Genomic DNA, 20,585 nt, shown 5'->3' with positions numbered 1-20,585 from the left:
AAGCTGTGTTACCATTTTTTGTGTCTTCTTTTGTATGAACTTCATGAAATCTCTTGGATGTGTGCTGGGACTCGATACAAGTTTACAGAAGTTCAACACTAGAAAGACTTATATGTACCTAATGAGAGAGAGGTTTTGGTCCATTGTGTATTTTGAATTATATCCTATTTTTAAGTATCAGTATAGAGCTTAGCCTGAGGGAGGCTAGACCCACGTCTCTTGTGTTGTGCTGGAAGCAATTCCCTTCATAGTAGCTGTTCTATGTTTTCTCATTTTTTTTCCCCAAAATTGATTTTCCTTTCACATGTGTTGTGTAAAAAGAGGAACACAGAAGGGTGCTTTGTAAGAGACTGAGAGCTCCTCTTGTTCACTGACCTTAGAGTGACCAATACAGAGGCTTCAGGAGGAACACAAAAAAGAGGCCAGCAGTTGGCTTCCCTGGGTATTTTCTCCAAGCCAGCACAATGATTTGTAATGAGGATAGGTCCTGAGCTAGAGATAGTGTCTTTAGAAACAATAACAAAGTTTGAAAATAATTAGGTTTAATGACCTGTTGCTGGTATTTAAGATGTATTTTTAAATGATATATGCTCAGGAGAATGTGACTAATACATTCTAGGTTGTCAGTTCCTGTCAGCAGGCTATGTTTATTTCAAACTTCTAATTTTTGCATTTTGGAGGAAGACATAAGAAACCTACAGAGGGAGTTGCTATTGTAATTTTTCCCTGTTGAAAAAAATGTCATTTTCAGAATTACTGATACCTACCAGCCTAAGTGTATGTCCCATTCCTATTCTCCTCTTGCCCATACCCTCGGACTAGTGCACAGTTTTCAATGATATTTTTTATTCCATTTAATTTGGGTGCAGTCTCCATATGGAAGATGTTTTGGTGGTCTATTGATACCAGAAAATTCTGGTGGAACACCAGTGATGTTACAGTGTGCCAAAGCCTGTCCAACTGCACAAACTCCCATGGTGTCCAGCTGACGCAGAACATGGACTGAATGATTGAATGATTGTCTTGCCTATGAAAATATTAAACCTCAAATTTATTCAGGAGTAGGGTGTTCAGCAAACTTTCAGAAAACTTCCTGCTCAGTGTTAATTTCTTGGCTGATGTTTTCTCTAAACGCTTAGTGAGAAAAAGCTTCTCAACATTGAAGGTCTTCCTCAGATTGTCCACATCCCGCTTACAACAGCCTGTCGTCAAAAGATTCCCACGCAGTAAGGAATTTCTTGATCTCCTAGAAATATCTCTAAACGCTTTCCTAATTTCCATTTTCAGTTATATGTTCCTCTACTGTAGAACTTCCAGGCACTTTGTTTTCTGCCTAGAATCAAATCCCTGTGATGGAAGGGAAGGGCTATTTCAATATTTCAGTCTTCTGATTCTAGTCTGACTGTTCAGTAAATGACAGATGGTAAGTCTATCTGTGCCTACTACAAAAGCTAATGCTATTGTGTGAGCTTCTTTCTTCCTTGACAGGGAAAGAGGCAAAACAAAACAAAATCAGGCAAGGAATTTGCCTTGTTTGCCAGGAAAGATTCACAAGCAAAATCAATTAAGCTCAAATACCACTTTTTTTTCAGACTTTAATGTTCTGCAGAAACACGTTTTATCTATCAAGTAGTACTGGTGCAGCATCAGAGATTTTACTTTTACAAATTTTCATTATGTACTCTTGTGCAGCTCTCTCTGATAACAGCCATTTGAAGTGTCAGCACGACTGATGAAATCAGATGGGCCATGAACTGATTGGTTTGAAAGCTGTCACTGAGATGTGTAACATATTCTTTTTGAATTTGCAGTTGCTTCATAAAAGTTTAAAAACAACACAAGATAATGTTGCATGTTCATTCATTCAGTAATGCAAATTGTTCTCACAGATACTTCTTTGTTTGTTGAATATAAAACGAGAAGAAGGGGTGATTAGTTACTTCTGTTAGTGAACAGTTGACATTAGTACAGAATTTTGTGGTGTACTCTGTAGATTTAGGACTAGGTTTTTCAGGATTACTCAGCATAGGCCAGTCAGGAGTTTTCAAAAATTTGTCTTTAAGTATCACAGTGGGAGCTGCTGAGCTTTGAGCAGTTTGAAAGCCAGAGCACTTTGTAGTTGTTGAGAATTAAAAATTAGTGAGATGTTTTAAAAATCTGTTTTCCACATGGTGTATTTCCTTTCTTGTGGATAAAGTGAAGGCAGAATTGATTTAAACTATTTTTCCTTTTAATTAAATGTTATGCTTTTGGTGTGTTCCTCTATCACGCTCTCAATTATTTTTAAAATGGCAGACCATATTTTCTTGGAAGTATGATTCATTTCTCTTGATTTTATGCTCTGTGTGTTTTCATGGTCCATTCATAGACATACAAAAGGTAACCGTGGGCAGGACAAGATCTTTTGTACATAGATTATGCAAATTTAAGAAATATGACCTTAGAAGATAAAACAGAGTTCATCTTCCAGTTTGCCCTGAGCAAAGGACATAGCTTTGCTGTTCAGATTTTGAGTCTACTCAGTTTTCTTGCAGTAAGCAGGAAGGACTGGACTGCCTTATTAGTTTGTTAGAGAATGCTTGGGAAGGAAACAATGCTACAAAATCCTTTAAAGTCCTGTGAAACTGAGTTGTGGAATCGGGTCTGGCATTAGCCATACAGACTGCAAAGGGATATCTCTTCTGATTTTTACCTTCAGGATGTGCTTTTCTGTGGTGCTTCTAGTTTACTCTAGGTCTGCTGAAGAGCTCTGAATCTCCAATAAACCAGTGTTGCATGAATGTCTTCCTTCTGGTCAAGAAGAAACTACTGGAGGTCCTTTCTTATCTTATATTTTTCTTTACTTGCTGACTTTGTCACTGATAATCATTAGTTACAGCACTGCCAGTCCATGAGCTAATGCATTTTCTAAGTTAATTTATCTACAGTGTAAACGGCAAGGGCAAACACCTAACATTTTAACTTACTTTTCTGTACTCTGTTATATCCTAAGAGGAACAGTTCACCCACTTCCAGCTAGGTGTTTGACTATTCAAAAAGAAACAAAAAAATATCTTAGGGTAAGGACTAATACTGTACAAGGGTTCAGTAGTTGGAAACCTCCCCGTGACTTAGCAGATCCAAATATAATTCTCTTCTTTGTCACATTTCCTGGACAACCTTCAGAAACGTCTAAAATCATTATGGCACATTAGCTCAAAAATGTGATGGAAAATGTGGTTGCCAGCTGGCCATGGCTTCCACACCTTATCTCATTTTACCAGTGGGAAGAACTAATTGTGGTGTAGGAATTCTGTGAGAGAAATCAGAGTCACTTGTTACCCTTTTAAAACAGGGCATAGTTGTTGGTTTTGTTGATGCAGCTCAACTAGGCCCTGTAAGGTAAAACTGCTCGATATGACTTCCAATCTTTCTATGATTCTAAATCCTTCATTTTTAATATGAGTGGAGAAGACACTTCTTTAAAATGTTATCAGGAAAACTGCGTTCGAGAGACTAAGAATTACTAGGATAAGATAATGAGTAACATGAAAGTATAAATTGCTCCTCTTTTGACAAGAACCAAGAAACATAAATAAGCATTTATTTTTAAGTAATTCCTTATGTGCTATCATATAAGGCCCATTGAGATTAAGATATTAATGGAAAATGACCATGGTAATGTTCATTTTCAAAAAAGAAATAGGAAAAACTGTAGAAGAGAAATATTTCCAAATTTCTCAGAGTATTAGAAACACTACAGAGGAAAAAAATCACAAAAATGATTTGACATAGGACTGCTAACTACAACAGACTTACATAACAAATGGGGATATCATTAAAAAAAAAATCAATACTCAGGAACACAGGAAGCAGAGATGGAAAAGATGTATTGGGTCATATTTTGCATCTCCTGCTAGAGTACAGTTGTTCACTGCAGTATCTCTTTTATCCAGTGTAGCCTTAAATTGTTCAAGCAAAGGAAATTCTTCTACTTCCTTTGGGAGTGTCTGCCACAGACTGAAGATCTTGCTGTCAAGGGATGTTTCCAGATGTTTAACCTACATTATGCTCATTTTCCAACCATTAGTGCTGAAGTTCCCTTCTTGATGTTTATACAACTCAAAAGGACTTTGCCATCATGGTCTCTTCAATATTGTTTGTTCAATTTACAAACAAAAGTCGCTGGGAATGAGCAGAAAATGTCAGGGCAGGATGGTGATGTTACATACTAGGTGCTGGAAAAGCAATGGGCATGTATCTGCACTTGCATCTTCTGCTATTCCTTGTTTAGCAGCATATGTTTCCAGTAGGGTGAATTAGCTGAAGAGCTGTGTGTGACCATCCTGCTTCCAAACCAAGTCCTCAAGGTATCCCTGCCTGGCACTGTGTTGTAAGATGTACACTTACCCAAAGTGGGTATGTGCAGATCCAGAGTGTGACAAGGTGAACAAAGGCATAACTGTTGCTATCCAAGTTTATGAGGAAGCTCTGAGAGACCAGTATCTCTAGGAAATATATAAATTAATTTTTGGTAAGAATAAATGACACATTTTGGTGAACACATTTCTTCTTATAAGAGAAACAATGAAGTAAACAGAAATAAGGATAAGCCAAGCTTTTGTGCAGCGTAGTTCAGTTTAGCAAGGGGTATGTTACCCTACTTAATCCCTCACGTTGGTGGTCTCCAGACTTTGTGGGTCTTCAAACTAAGTCATTTAAAATTCCAGCTGTAATCACTTTCTAGGGCAATGCCCTTCCTATTCATTATCACATCATAAGTCTGCAGCAGGCCAGTTTCAGTGTCTTGGCATATGTTAGATTCATTGCACCTGAAAATGGTATTTCATTGCACACACTTAAATAGATGTATTGTGTCAAAAACATGCAAATGACAGGTAACAGTGTACTCACAAAATGCAAAATGTTTTTTTTCCCATTGAAACCCTCCCTTGAAGATGCCCTTTCTTCCCGTAGACCCTTTCACTGTCTTTAAGAACAAGCGACTCCTTTAGCTCCACCCTGTCACACAATTTTCCTGTGTCTTAGAGTCTTGCTGCCAGATGAGGACACTGGACAGTGGGATCGGAACCTTCCCCCTCCCCGACTCAGGGAACCGATCTGCAGGGCGACACATTTCTAAGCAAGAATCGACCTTGGAAACAGAAGCCCTTGCACCGTCTGAGCAAGTTCTTCTTTCAGCTCCTTCAGTAAGAGCCAAAACTCTTGAGCGAGAAGTGCCTTCAACAGCTAAGAGTCAGGAGTCTGTGGAAAGTATAATTAGTCACTCAACATCTGATCCGGCCATGACTGCCAAAGGTATACGACCTTTTCAAAGTCGCCTTCCAAAACCAGCTTCCTCAGGTAAAATGTCAATTACACTGAAAATCACATTATTTCTGTCCTGATGTCTGTTTTGATTAGCAGAAATCCTACAATAATGACGATTGATAACCGAAATGTTAAATGCAGAGCAGAAAATATTCTTTCTGTGAATGCATAAGGTTAACAAGTTTGTGACCTGAGCCATATGGAAATTTTGCTACACATAATGCTTATCTGTAACTGATGAAGAAAAATGCGTTAAGTACTTAAATCCTTTTCTCAAGAAACAGTACTTGAAGAAAAAACATATGCCAGCTTTGGAATTTGAATTGAATAAGAATGCAGATGTTCAGCAGTATTCAGGATCAGACTTTGTAGCGAAGTACAATGCATAGCTGTGCTGTGACATAGAAAAGACACATTCATAAAGACTTGCTTTTGAAACCAGAGTCAGGCTAAATATTCATTTGGCCTCAGTGCATAAATTCTATCCCACTGAATATATGGCCTTGACCTCAAAGAGGACTCCTGTTATTTTACTACATTATACAAATATTTATGTATATGAACATAAAGTACTTCACTTTAACTTATCAGCCAAGTAGATGTTTACTATAAAGTATAAAACAAAAGCTGACAAAAGAATAAACGGAATAACAATTCAGCAAAACATCAACAAATAACTTCATATTAGTAAATAGTTCTATTGAACTTTATGCAATTCCTTATAAATGCACACTGACAATTTGTATACATTTTTGAAGGTTTTTGAGCAGCTAATATATATGCCAATAATGTTAGAAATCATTACTTATAGCATTTAGCTTCATAAAACAATTTTTCATGTATGATAGGTATGGAACAAAACTTGGCAAATGTAATTAGTTTAATGGGGAAGAGTGGTTTTTTTTAAATCTTGATCAAATGCAATGTCACTGGTGTTACGGTTGTTAACGCTGTCAACATAAGTATTTTTTTTCCCATATAACAACTTGTGAGTGCTTAACTTCCATAAATCTGTATTGCTGCAAGAAAGATTCCATAGAATTAACATGTAAGGTTAAGTATAAAGTTTAAGCTTAGTTTAAGACCATCAAATATGTGTTCTGCTAATGAGTTGATGCATATTGAGCCTAGGAGGAAAGAAGGCTCTTTAATATGTTCATAAGATGCATAACAGAAGAATTCTAATTAAACGTCTTAGAACTGGTTGTTTTAGCAATATTCCCAGTGCAGTATTGTAATGGTATAATAGACTGCAAACACACATTGTATGCTTCATTGCAGTCTCCCCTGCTCATTTCAAATCAAAGCTAAATAAAAGATATTTTAATACTTAGTATTTTTTAAATAAATGTACTGTTAATTAATGGTACAGCTAAGAAGGATTCAGAAGAGAAATCTTAGTTATAGATTATATGCTACATGCTTGAATAGCCACATGTGTGACCTCAGTTCAGCATTGTGCTATAGAGTAGACTCCATGATTAAACACTGTCATTATAACAAATTGAATAGAAACTGCAAGCACTGAATTGCTTCATAAGAAGTCAGTAGCAGTAAGATTGTTCTGATCTTAATGCTAATATTCACTGCACCAACCTTGCAAGGTTTGTATCTTAATTAAATTGTCATGAAGAGATGTTAAAAAAAAGTAGTGTACACCAGACAGTGAGGTCAACTCATTCTTTACTAGAATATTTTCAATTGAATCTTCTCCTCTCCCTCACTTTTTCTTCCAAATTACAATTATCACTTGATTCCATGTGCACCATAGATCTTCTTTGATGTTCTGATTTTGCATAGTGCAAATATAGCAAATAAAAAGGCTAGCTGATTGAGAATTTCTGCTAGAAAGGTACTTCTAATTATATTTATGTTAACACGCTGTTCCCTCTCTGAGAACATAAAATAGCAAAGCAGATCCTACAATGCCTGGAAGTACTTATTGAATGTTTTTTCTTATTTGAAAGAACATATATTGTAAAACTAAAAGAGAGATTTAAGTCCATGCCTTCCTCTTCTCTCGTTAACTGGAAAAGGCTTTGGATCAAATTCTGCCACTATCATTGTTAGAATTATTTCAGTAAAAAGGTAAGTAGTTCATTTGAATAGTAAGATACTATTTGACACAATAAAAGTATCATGATTAGTTCCCATTTTTTACCAAATTATAATTGAAACACTCAAGATGCTGATGAGACCTACAGTTTAAATAATGTCTCTCTTAATTCAGGAATAATTAACCTTGCAAAGCAAAGTGAACAAGAACCAAGTTCTGTGACCTCTGCCTCATTACAGCTTACTGAAGAAACTGTGGAAAATAGAAAAGTTCTTCCAGGCTGGACCACCAAGAAAACTACTAAAACAAAGGTATAAATTAAGAAGTGTCATCTCTTAAATGAGATAGGTATTGTGGTATAAAGAGTCAGAAATGGTGAATGTTATTAATACAGTGGAGAGAATAACTAACAATCTAATAGCTACATTTATTTTCTTGACCTTCATTAGCAACCTCATTATTTATTATTAATAATAATACAGCACCAAAAGGTACTTTGTCCTCATGGTTTGCAAACCATGATTAATTAAAATGCACAGCCATTTTATAGGCAAGGAAATCGAGACCTTTTTACCCTGCTTTTCTCTTCTAGGAACTTGATCTTGCTTGTTTGCTTTCGTTTGGAGATTCAGATCTGTTGTGTTTCAGTTTTATTTCCCAGGTCTAGGTTTCCTTTTCTGTTTGGCTGTGTAGTATGAGTGTTTGAGCAGCTGTGCTGAGAAAGTATTGTGAAAGAGAAAATAGTCTTCTTACGTGTTTTTGTGGGGTTCTGGTTAATCCCTGCAGTGATCTGTCTGTCCTTCGACGTTTTCAAGAAAACTGCAGAAAGAACGGGCAAATACACATACCTGTGTAAAACCTACTGCTGATGGTTGTTATTCATATTCAGGAACGCCAGGCTGCCAAGTCCTGTGAGAAGCACAGGGTCAGCAGGTTAGCAAGTAAAGAGAACAGCCCTCTCAAGAAAATGGGCATTAAGGCAAGGAAGCTGTCAGACTTTTAGCTAATAAGACTTGCATTGTAAGCGGCTAAAAACCTTTTGTTGCTTAACGTTTTTGCATGTCTGCTTCATCCATTTATTTACTGACTGGAGTATTTCCCATTTTTATATAGCCCATGCTCTGGATATCTAGGACAGAAATAGAGTGAAAACAATGGCTTGTCTTGTCTATTATTGGTAAACTGGCAGTGAACCCTCCGTGGTGCAACGTGCTGGCTTCCAAGTCACAGCCACATTACTGTCATATTCACCCTGCCTCAGTTACGACAGACCAGGCCCAAAAACGTGTTAACATGATGCATGGGTAATTAGTCTGCTTCAGAGTCAGGAGCTTAGTGTGTGTGTAGCAGCGTGACTGCATCTAAATGGTTCTGGGACTGCAGCTGACTTGCACCCTCCCAGTTTTAGCAGTAGAGTAGTGTTGGGCATATCTGGCTGCATGCAGGTATCCTCAGGTCTGGTCCCCACTTCACAGCTGTGTACTTCCTCTCAAGTGAATGGCCTTCTGCATCAGTTAAAAGCTGCACCATGGCTGGGAAGATGGGGAAATTAATATTGCTCTTTGAAAAACGCAGTGAGCCACGGATAGGCAGTTGAAATTAGGACAGTAGGTGGTAGCTGATTACTTACCTGAAGGATAAGTGGCTAGTTAAACTGGTAAAGCAGACATTTTACCAATTGAATTATCCATTTCCATTGCATGAAGAATATAAACTGTTCCACTCCTCATTCCATCTTCTGCATTATTTTAGTATGTATGCATCATCTGAGTGATTGCAATACCCTTATTTGTACAGGACACAGCTCTGAGAGTGTGCACTTATTCTGCCAGCAGCAGTGACGCTGAGCCGGAGCCAGAGTATGAAACAAATTATTTTCGAACCGCAGAGGAGACATTAGTAGAGTTAACAAAGAGCAACAAACAAGGTAATTGAAAATTTGTACATAAGAAATGTGTATCTCTCATCTCCACACTGACTCAGCAACAGATAATGTCCTTCATTGGAGTCTCTAATTTTCACTTTCTAACCCCAGATCTTACTTCAGTCTAATTTTCCATTAACTTTTTATTGCTTTTTGCTTTTTATTCTATTTGTGTATCTTTTTTTCCCCTCTTCCACTGTTTTTGCTGGCAAGGGCTTAACTTGTAGGTTTTTATGCATAAATTGCTTCAGTGTAGGTAAAAAGTCTTCTGTTACATTATTACAGAATTTAAAAGGTGACTATAAAGATACCTTCCCCCTTATTTTTTTAAATTTTATTAGCTGGTTGTAATAACCCAATGATCAAGGCCATAGTTTTCCAACCTCTACATCAAAATGATGTTGGTTGTGATACCATAGTGAGGTTTCCCTCAATGTCCCCCATGTATATATTGCCATTTTCAAGTATGAAACCTTTTTGCAGCAACTGATAGCAATTTGGAATTTACTGAATTCCAGTAGATGAAAGCACCTTAAGCAAAGTTCTTGAGATAATAGTTTTCTGTGTGTTTAATAACCCGGGAAATTGCTGTCTTGTCATGACCACCAGCTTGCCATGCTGCCAGCCACCTTTCAGTGCAGATGGGTGTCCCCTGGGAGCGGGAGGAGACGGTGGCTGATATCCTATGCAGCTGATGGCTTCCCTGCTGGTGATGAATTCTGGCGAGTGCAAAGGCCAGTGCAAGGTCTCAGCCACCACTGAAGCCCTGAGAGCTTAAGCAGCACTTCAGCGATACAGAGGATTTGTGCCGGCTCTCAGCACAGCAGTGAGCCTGACCTAGCAGAGATTAGCACCTACAGTAGATACTGCAGTGACGAACGCATTAAAAATGCCGTGGACCGTTAGATACTGTAGGCAGGCATACTGTGCTCTTTAGTGTCTGCTGGGAGTTGGACTTAAACATTTGGCATTTTCAGAAATAATCCATTTTGTGTGATTCCACCACAGAAAGAGCAAAGTAGGAAGCTAGGACCATTTATTTACATTATTCCTGTAACGTTCTATATTTAATCTGTATGAAACATTGGAAGTAATTTAACTCAGCCAGTAAACACTTCTTGTTACTGAATTGCTTTTTACAAATCACATTCTCTTGCTTTTTTTTTTTTTTTTCCAAAGGGGTATATAAGGAATTCTTTCAGTATTGATCACAGTTTGAAAAAGAAAGGATTTTATCATGTGTAAGCAGTTGCATTAAATGACAGCAGATTCCAAGTTTAGCAATACGTAAGGATGACTTAAAATCACCGTTTTACACAGCAAACCATTAATTTTGTGTATATGCCCAAATTTTTGGCTAGTAAGAGAACTAAAATTCATAGTTGTGACTGAGACAAATAGAAAAGAAAATTACAAAGCCTTATTGCAAAATTATTTCTGCCATGGTCATTCTTTCTGAACAGGATTTCTGCTCTGTGCTCTATAAATGCAATTCCCACATCAGATTATTAACAATACTTTATTCCATTCTGTGTTCAAAGATCTTGACTTCTTTATGCACACACGTGATACAGCCTCAAAACATCCGCATGAGACTGGGGCAGGGGCTGCAGCAAACCAAGTCACTGAGTATATTTTAATATGCATAGATAATTATGTTTATTAGACGAGTCCTCAAAACATCAATGAACTTTCATTGTAGTAGTATTATAATGTTAGAGTGATTTTCATTTTCCATATATGAGCAGGAAATTGAAAGATTGAGAGACTGACTGCCTAATGCAAAGACTATTAAAAGTCAGTGATAAGACCTTCATTGATTTGGTGGGCTTTGGATGAGACTCCCAGTACTTTGCCCAGTGTTACAGAGAAAGTCAGTAGAATAGCAGGGAATCGTCCAAATATTCCAGTTTCTTCTGTTTCAACCATGAGAATGTTTTGATTCCAGTTTTATAGAGGTTTTATTCTGATGAGATTCTTCTTTAGGCTCTGGAGGCAGAGGCTCTTCTAATGCTATAGGTTATAAGATAGAGTTGAAGTTTGTGTAACAAGAAGTGTGAGGAAAGAGGCTAATGATCATTCAGGCCTCTATCCCCTGTGCTTTTTATTGAAGCTGCAGAAAATTTCTTTGTTTTTGATCTTCAGTATGAGTTTTGAGCTTTGGACTTTGGAAACTGAGGTTCTACTCCTCATATTCTTGTATTACAGTAGGATCTATAACAAATGAACAGAGCCTGTTTTTTAACCTTGCTAATATATTTTTATACTGTTGTTTTCATTAGCTAAAATGCAATTACAATGAAAGAATTATCAGAAATAGTCAAACTTCAAACTGAAAGACATGCTAAAGCAGCTTAGCATATCTGCCCTGTAAAGCTATTAAGAGAGGAGAATGAAAACTTACAGCAAATAAATAAATGGAACAATCCTCCCAAATTAACCATCTTGTCCCCATTTAGAAAAGAAAGGAAATTAATTTTGGCTTTCTCATACCATCTCTTTCACCTTGAATGTTAAATATGAACAGTCCTGTGTATGTGTATTGATTGGGGAATTAGCAGCTAGTATTCTAATGTTTTTTATTACTACTGAATTCCAGATACCTTAAAATACTTGAAATACATTTTGAAATTGTAAAATTACATTACAGTATATTTAGACTGTATTTCATCAAGTAAATAAGCCATAATAACATTATTTTTAATAACTCTTACAGCTGAGCAGGAAAAACAGAAGCAGAGAAAGTCAAATCTGGGGAACCCGATGTCAATCTTGGATTTATACCAGCACAGTCTCTATGGCCATTTTGGAGAGGATGGACCTGAACAATTAGCACATTACAGTTTAATTGAGCAGCTCAGTGGACCTTCCAGTAAAGACAGCAGGGGCAAAGAGAGCCCAATTGTGAGTTGACATGATTTTTATATTACTTCTCATTTTCTTCATGATTTTTACTTGCTGCTTGTTTTCTCCTCAATGTGTTGGTTAGTTACTGAAACCAGGCAGACCTTTAAAAAAAACAGCTTGATATCCAGAAGAGTAAAGATCTAAATATTTTTAGAACGGGATGTTACATTGTGATGTTTGTCTGTCATAGAATTAGACTTCCAAAATTGACAATTAGAGACAGTCTAGAGCTAGCACTCTGCCATTAAAGAGGAGTTGACATTTAAGGCTAGCAAGAAAACACAGAATTTATCTTTTAAGGCTGCTCTTTCATATACAGTTAGCTAATATGTGTAGCACAACATGCAGTAAATGACTTCAACATCTGAAGTAGTATTCCTGAAAATATGAATGAGACTCTGTTATGGAAGGCAGCTACCTTCTGGGCTCTGGTGCAATATACTTGATGGTAGCTCTGGTACTCCTGACTTGAGAGTTTTAAACATTATTTTTGTGATCAGTCCTAATCTGATCGGTGGATCTTGATGCTAAACAAAACCAAATTAGTTTTCTCCCATTATTTCATGTGAACCCACTTCTTATTTCTATCTCATAAAAATGCTGAACCTGGCATCACGCAGTCTCAACATTCCTGAAAAGCACCCCTTCAACCTGTTCTTTTTTCTCATGCCTTCTCCTCTCGTTCTCACACTTTTTTCTCACTTGGTCTCTCCTTGGCTTTAACAAGCCTACTTGTCTGAAAGCACAGACACCCAGCCATGATAGTACTGTTATCATTTTGCCTCCATCTTATCCAGCTCCTTCCCCAGCTCTTTTTCTTCTTTTTAAATACAAGCTCTTTTATTTCCATGCCTAAGCAATTTTGGGTACCTTACAGTATAAACAAAGGTGGTAGCAGAAAATAATGAATGAGCTGCTGTTTGTAGCGTACTGGTGTAGTTCATGAAGTGAAAAGAATTTTTATCTCTTCCCGGACCCCAGTTTTCGGTTTCAGAGAATCACAGTGCATTGCAACTTCAGAGGTGATTAACTCTAACCAAAGTTAGAGTCTTACAGCTTTCAGGAATCTGGGCCAAGTGTGCAGAAGGAATGTGTGGAACAAACTGGCAGTGCCCCTGTTTATGCCAACTCTGCTGGCATAAAAACCCCGCTTAACTGAATATTAAATTGACTCACAAACTTCTGAAATGTATCAGCCTCATTTCCTGATCAACCAGATTTTACTGGTACCCAGAATATGATGCAATCTGAATATATTTGAGTCATATTAGAAAGAATAATTTTAAAGAATCTATTTTCATAGTTGGGAAGAAGAAAAGGGGAAAAAAAGGTAGGAGAAGAGCATTAAGAAGGATGGATGAAGGAAAATAATATGAGCATCCACTTAATTCCTCACCTTGAACTTTTACAGATTCATAGCTTAATTATGCAGACGAGATGAATTATATAAGTATATATATGTATAGATACATACATAAAATGAGTTCTGCCTTCTGAAGGCCAAGGTATTTTGCTATTAATGGAGCAATTAGATTTGGTTCCACTACAGAAAAGTTGCTCAGAGTTGTGTCTGCTTTTAATTCATTCTTCTTGTGCATTTGTTGTACACGACAAATCTCTGCAATGCACCCAATCAGCACCATGGCTTAAACAAAACTCATTAAAATAGCCTTAGGGTCCTTGTAAAAATCCATCATTAAACTGGAAGGCAACAGGTATAACTCAGCATTAACGTTTTTCATGCATTATGGTGGGGGGGTTTTGAGATTACTTTTGAGGATCTGAAATACCTCTCAAAACAGCATTGCCTCTCGGTGAGCAGTGGAAGCTCAATAAAGTGCTAGAGATTTGCCTATTAGTATTAAACTTTTCAAAATGACAAATGAGAAGCAGTAACCGTGAAAAGCAGGTTGCCCCGAACTCCTTGTTTGAACCAGAACGGCAAATTTTTCTCAGCTGTAATTTGTCCAGTCTGAGAAGATCCACAGCCTGTTTAAATTAGAACTGTGTGATCTGGAACTTTACCCACAAAGAGGGGGGGGACATCAGTTACCAAGACACTGACGGCCAGCAACTCTGAAAAAAAAAAAAACCAACAGATACATTTTGGGGGGGGGGGGGGGGGGGCGGGAAATGCAGCTTTCATGCGGAATATTTGACATTTTGAAAAAGGAAATGTTATGTGCTTTGAATTTCCTTCCCAAATGGTGTGTGTGAAGCCTTAAGAAAAAAAAAAAAAAAAACACAAGTGTCATGATGGACAGAATGAGTTTACTCTGCTTGTCGAAAGAGCAGTGTGCTGTATCAGTCTCTTAGTCCAATTAAATTGGACTGTACAGCACCAGTAAGATAGTGGCTTCAGACTGGGTGCTCTAATGAGACATTCTGGCAGGGAGCTCTGTTAGCCTGGACTTATTTCATTTGAGTTGTCTCCTCACCGAACATATTCACCAGTGTTACCCCAGAGTATACACACAAGTTTTATCAGCAAAAAGTATTGCACAGAAGGAGTTTCAGAGGGGAAACAATCAATGGGCAATTCCTATAATAAAGGGACGCTGAATGGACGATTTGAGAAATCAAAAAGGCTTCTACGCGTTGAAAGAAGAAGTATTTATTGTTCCAGTTCCTTATCTGCAAAGTCTTAAACAGCATCCTGGCCCTAAAACCAATTTGATGTTACATTTATTTTGACCTGGGAAACATATTCCAGAATAATGTCATTCTTTTGTACACTGCAGTATCTTGGACAAGAAAAGCAAATCACAGTGTCAAAGGAATAAAATACATTGAGTCGTGGACAAAACTTTCAGTTAAATTAACAGCCATGGTGTATTTTCCTCGTGTAGGATTTTCAGAACTAGAAACAATTATTTTTATATGTATCAATTAAATTAATTTTAATTAAACAGGAACTTCTCCGATTTAATAAAACATATGCAGTGCCAAAGTCCACTGCAGTCACAGTGTGGGAAAGACACCAATTCAGTGAAACTTCAGAGAGACCTACATTGCACAGCTGCTTCTCCTGCTAGTAGTAGTTACCTGCTAGCACCTTGAGCAGTTTTCTGACATCGTGATTGCTACCATATTTTCTCAATGAAAAAAATATTTCATATTTCAATTAATTTACTGCTCAGACTTTAAAAGCTCGTTTTTTTTTTCTTATAAGAATCCAGAAAACAAGATGAATTTCCCTCACCCAAGCCTATTGTTTATTGACTTATTTTATGATCAAATGAGAAGCAGTACAAGTCTTTTTTTTGTCTTCTTTGTTCACTTGGAGAAGTAATGGCATTGTTCAAAGACTTTATTACTTAATCATCCTTATGATCCCAAAGCATCATGAAAAATGTGTTTTCTTTTCTGTCCTTAACCAACCATCACACACATTTTTTCTGTGATATGTCTTGGTTGTATTTGAAGGAATGACTTGAGGAGCACTTTTAAAGAAAAGATCATTCATGAAAGGGGCTGGTACCCATCACAAGTTTCTAAATTCTCTTGCTTTCCCTCAGTTGTGATGACATACATGAGAAATCTGACATTTGTATCACTACTATGTTAACTATATCAACAATTTAACTAAGCAGCTCAAGTAACTGAAGAGGCTTGTAGGTGCATCATGACGTTATGGTCTTACTCAACACAGCAGAGTTTGCATGCATTGTGCAGATGATTGATGAAGGAGATGCAGTGCTCGAATCACCGTGTCTTGCAATTCAAGTAGATATTAGAGCTTGTTGGCAAATACAGGAAAAGGAAAAATTAGAGAAGTTGCTACTGTTTTGGCCGTACTTACATTTGGGACTGGCATGGCGGCATTCCCAGATAAATTTGAAGGTTTTTTACAGATGAGTAAGCTGATTGGGAGTTAATGCTATATGATTATCTCATTGTGCTCACAAGCCTTCAAATGCATCATATTAAAGAGAGTGGAATATCCACAAATGTGCTAGTAACAGCAATAAGAAAGTTTGGTAATTGCACACCATTTGCCATCCTCTAGGATCCCAGAGTAGTAAGCTGATACTATGGAGGATGTTCCAGCATCCCTGAATTACAGCAATAGTTAAAGTCACCTCTGCAGGCTGCACTAAACGCAAGAAGGAGGAAAACAAAGGAAGGCATGAGCTAGTTCTGCTTGCGGCTTGTCTCCTACGGAGATCAGTAAGTGGTGAGCTAGGGTATGAATTGGCTGCACACTGGGCGCTTGACACTGTTCAGCTATTTAGGCAGCTCTTGGAGAACACGCCAGCGAAGTTTAGGTGCCTGATTTGGGTTCTTTGAATCATTTTCTGTAGTCGCCTTGTCCTATCTTAATTATATGGGCTTTTAAATGGAGCCTCTCTTAAAAGAGACTGACTGTACTTAAATGTCTAAAGTAGCTTGAGGGAGACTCTGCACTGTGCTTTCACAGAGAACTAATCTTTTCCACGTTATCGGATGTGCTTAGGGAAGGATTCTGCCTATCACATGTGAGGAAAAAAAAAAAAAAAGAAAACAGAAAAACCACTAAGATAATGATTTGGGACCAATTATTAGTTGGGAAGAGCTGCAACCAAAGACTTTAAAGTGGTTAAGAGGTATTTACCCATGGAACTACTTGTTTCCTTGCCTTGACCAGAGACAGGGAGCCTGCACAACTAGCTTTTACTGGGTACCAAACTCGTTACCCAAAGATAGGAAGATAAGCTTTGCCCCAAGCTTGTCTGTGTGGGAAGGTGATAAAAAGCAGCGATTGTAGATACCATTCATATTTTAGAGAGTGAAATTCAATTACGAGGTATCAAGCACAGAAACCTCACCTCCTTTTTGCTATTTTCCTTGCCTTCCTTAAGACAGAGGAAGATGATCAGGTGAGGAGGGAATCAGTTATATTTCCTTTCCTAGACCTGATGAGACTAAAGATACTGCCATTACAAAATTTGCAGATAGGGAATAAGTCTGCAGTCATTCACCTGGCTTTTGTGTTGTCAGATCAATGCTTTTCTTCCATGTAGGGAATCGGTATATCAAATCATCGCGTATATTTAGTGAGGTGGTTTGTTGGTGTAAACGTTAGGTGAGGCCAGTTTGGCACCACACGTTGTAATTCAGTCAGGATCAGGTATCCTTTCATCCTCCCTGTCGCAAAAAGTGAAAATGACCTGTACTGTATTTATGCTGTTGTATGTCATCTTCAAAATTGAGATCACGTTAGTGCAGGGTGTGCACAGAAGATCCAGCAGCAGTTCTAAGAAGGGCAGTGTTATGAAAGGAAAGCGAACTGCCTGGCAGACTCGTGTGCCCATTGAAGACGTGGCACATCAGCCCTGCAAGCAGAGACCTACCTCACCCAGAGGAGAGGGCCCTGGTTCTGAGCACTGTGCTTGAATTGCCTGGGACCCCAACCAGAAGGCTCATGGAGGTGTAAAAGCCAGGCAGACTTACCTGCTCGGCTCGAGCTGTCTCGTCCTGGCAGCAGCACGGCTGGGCTGTCCCCGAGCTCACCAGCCTCGTGCGTGTCAGCACAGGGTCTCACGGAGACGTTGCCACTGCAGGACGGCCCTGTCAGCGCGCACCAGGCCTTGCCTAGCAGATGCCGGCCCCACAGCCCCCATGTCCCCCAGGTGTGGTCTGTGAGGGGGTCTTTAACTGCGTGTGCCTCCTCTTACCAAAATTGCCTCAGCAGTGTTTGCCTCCTGACAGGCTTGGGGCTGCGAGACTTCCTTTGTGTTTAGCCAAAGGGTTTTGATCCTCAGATGAATGATGCAATGCTTGTTCCGCCAAAGCAAAGACTGTCTGAGTAATTACCCAAGTTGATGTAAGATCTATTGTCAGGGGAATTTCATAGGAGTATTTGACAACATAAGTGACAAAAACCACAGGAGCATGATCTGATAAGAAAACAGATTTTACATTATCACCCATGGGAGTATTACAGAATTAAAAATATTTTTCCTAGCCTCAAGTCTGATTCAATACAGTGTGGGGAAATACGGAATCAGAAATAGGCTAGGATGTCTCCAGACATCAACAAATCCCACGTCTCTGCATGTTTTTTCCCCTCCATAGGGCAAGTTCACATTCGAAGATCTGCTACCGAGTCTTATACACCTAATCAGGTCTCATTGTTTCTAGTATCTTGCCATCAAAGTTGCCTCCAAAAAGTAAAGTGAAGAGACAGCTAAACAAGCAATTTGAAGACTGCTAGGCAGTCTCCTGGGACCAAAGTCTCACTTGACGTGTATCACTTAAAAGAAATGTTGTGTAGTGTGGAAGAACATTCCTAGAGTTAGCCTGAGGAACTAGCCTGGCAACAATAAAAAGCTGCAGTTATACAGAGACTCATTTCTCTCCCTCTGCCTTCCAGGCGAAACAAGTGAGGTTTCTTACGCTGCTGAGCGTTTTAGAAAAATCATGCAATGGAGAGTGGTTTAGCAACGAGGATGATAACAGGATGATAACATTCCCCATAACTTGATTAAGCTTTTAAAAGGCTCTGGCAAGGCAAAAGGACATATGTAAGGCAGGGTCCACCAGAGAAAAAACTTTTAAAATAGTATGCAAAGGACATTTATACCCTACAAAAATGGAAGTTGTAATCTGCTGATGCAGTTCTGTTTCTAACTCTAACGAACTCTTTAATTTTAGTACTGTGCCACCAAATCCCATTCTGGCTAGCCCTCCAGCTGGTGTAAAAGTTCTCTCTATTTTATGATTGTTTAGTGTATTTATGGGGATGGGTAGGTGGCGACATTTTAACTCTGTATCTTTTAGCATAGGGTTTTAAAAGAGTATTTGGATATTGGTGAGGGACATGAAGTATTTGGCATAGTGCAGCAGGCTGTGTGGCATTTAAAACACATGGTGTGCAAGGCTAGCAGGAGAATAGTTTGGATGTGAGTCTGAGAAAGATGCGGAGGAAGTGAAAAGCTGTAGACACGGTAGGAAAGTTAAAGACGTGAGGCATCACTGGCACGTAGGTGCGGTTCTAGTGCCTATGGCACGGTGTCATGTAACGCTAAATCCCCAAATAACTCACAGCACCGAGAGCAGTGTGCCTCTGGTTTGCCAGGTGCCAGATGCAGGTGTGTGGGCTTGGCTGACTGAAGGCAGCACACCGAGCTGTCCTGCGGCCACGCTGGCGCGGCGTGCCGCTGACTGTGACCCTTTGGCACTGTAAGCAGGGAGAACTTTGCCCTTTGCGTGATAACCAGAGCAGAAACCCCATGCCCCACCATCTCAGTGAGTAATTTCGAATTACAGAGAGACCCTTTTCTCTTCAAGAAATGAATGTAGGAGCCCATAACCGCACAGCACGCTGGCCCACCTGTCACAGAAAGGCCTGCAGCTCGTGTGCTGGAGTCTCTGGAGGAGCAATCCGACACAGCGAGCGTACGGACGCCTAGAGCAAAGCAGAACCGTCCTGAGCTAATTTACAGTGAGCCCGCTCAGGTGCAGCGTTAGCACCGCTCGGTGTCTCAGCAGGGCTGAGTGCCCGCGATAACGGGGCGTTGGTAAGACTCCATCCACCATACTCAGTCCCAGCCCACCAACCCCTACCTTCACACCTCTGCCGTGCAGATGCGCCCTGAGCACCGTCAATGTCTATTTGCCTATGCAACTGAAGATTACATCAGGATTTAATTGACCCTGTGGCTCCTGGGCGTAAGTAGGTAGATGCTTTAGTCTACTAAGAACCAAAAGTAGATATTGAGTAGAAGTATCATTTGCTAGCTGATTTCCCTGAGTGGAAAGTGTTCTGAGCTGTTTTTCAAAGGTTTGACAGATGGAGCTATTGTGATTTGCAGCATGGCCCAAAGTGCACTAATGTTTCTGCCATTGGTAACCAGCCGCCCTTCGGCCGTCCATCTTTGGAAATAATGCTTTAGTTTCATTTCTCCGTGTTGACTTGGAATATTATAATACCGTAGGCCAAAATGGAATTCAGGGCACATTAACAGCAACAAATGATGAATATTAGTAAGCTTGCAAGATAGTGTAATTGTTGTAATGGTAGAAATGATATTAGTAATAAAAGAAAAAGCTAAAAAATAAATTGGATATAATAAACACTGGATTGAGTCAATCAAGTGCAGTAGGGCAGAGAGGTATTCAGTGAGCTGTTTGTTGTCTGAAACTGGAAAATATTTTCACTCCAAGAGGAGCATCTGATTAGCAGAGTTAAATGAGATGAATAATGCTGTAATATTTTTGTGAATTGTGTTTCCAGCTGAAACTTGCCTTCTCCATCTATAACAGTGATATGTTTTGCATAAAGCACTCAAACATCATGCAGGGAAGGGGAATGACAGATCTTTCAGTATGAGAGCTCTGTTCTGAGCAGAATACATGAGGAACAAGTTACACAGCTGATGCTAGCAGCAACTGTGGCAGTACACT

General features: G+C 38.9%; 1 protein-coding gene across 24 annotated transcripts in view; it reads left to right on the top strand.

Moving 5' to 3' along the window:
* The window catches only part of NCKAP5 (NCK associated protein 5), a 438,779-nt gene that overhangs the window by 401,014 nt on the left and 17,180 nt on the right, over positions 1-20,585 (top strand). For 21 of the 24 annotated variants that reach the window (XM_013186421.3, XM_066999996.1, XM_013186422.3 and 18 more), the window contains 4 exons: positions 5,029-5,343; positions 7,541-7,677; positions 9,164-9,293; positions 12,007-12,194. In XM_013186421.3, the coding sequence (XP_013041875.3) occupies positions 5,029-5,343; positions 7,541-7,677; positions 9,164-9,293; positions 12,007-12,194 (770 nt within the window). Of the gene's footprint in view, positions 1-5,028; positions 5,344-7,540; positions 7,678-9,163; positions 9,294-12,006; positions 12,195-20,585 lie in introns of those variants that run through there. The other 3 variants (XM_048079607.2, XM_048079608.2, XR_007169250.2) reach the window with 2 other exon arrangements.

Source organism: Anser cygnoides, chromosome 6, assembly GCF_040182565.1.
Source record: "Anser cygnoides isolate HZ-2024a breed goose chromosome 6, Taihu_goose_T2T_genome, whole genome shotgun sequence".
NCBI lineage: Eukaryota > Metazoa > Chordata > Aves > Anseriformes > Anatidae > Anser > Anser cygnoides.
The sequence above is the reverse complement of the archived record's forward strand: the minus strand, read 5'-3'. Positions and strand labels throughout refer to the sequence as shown.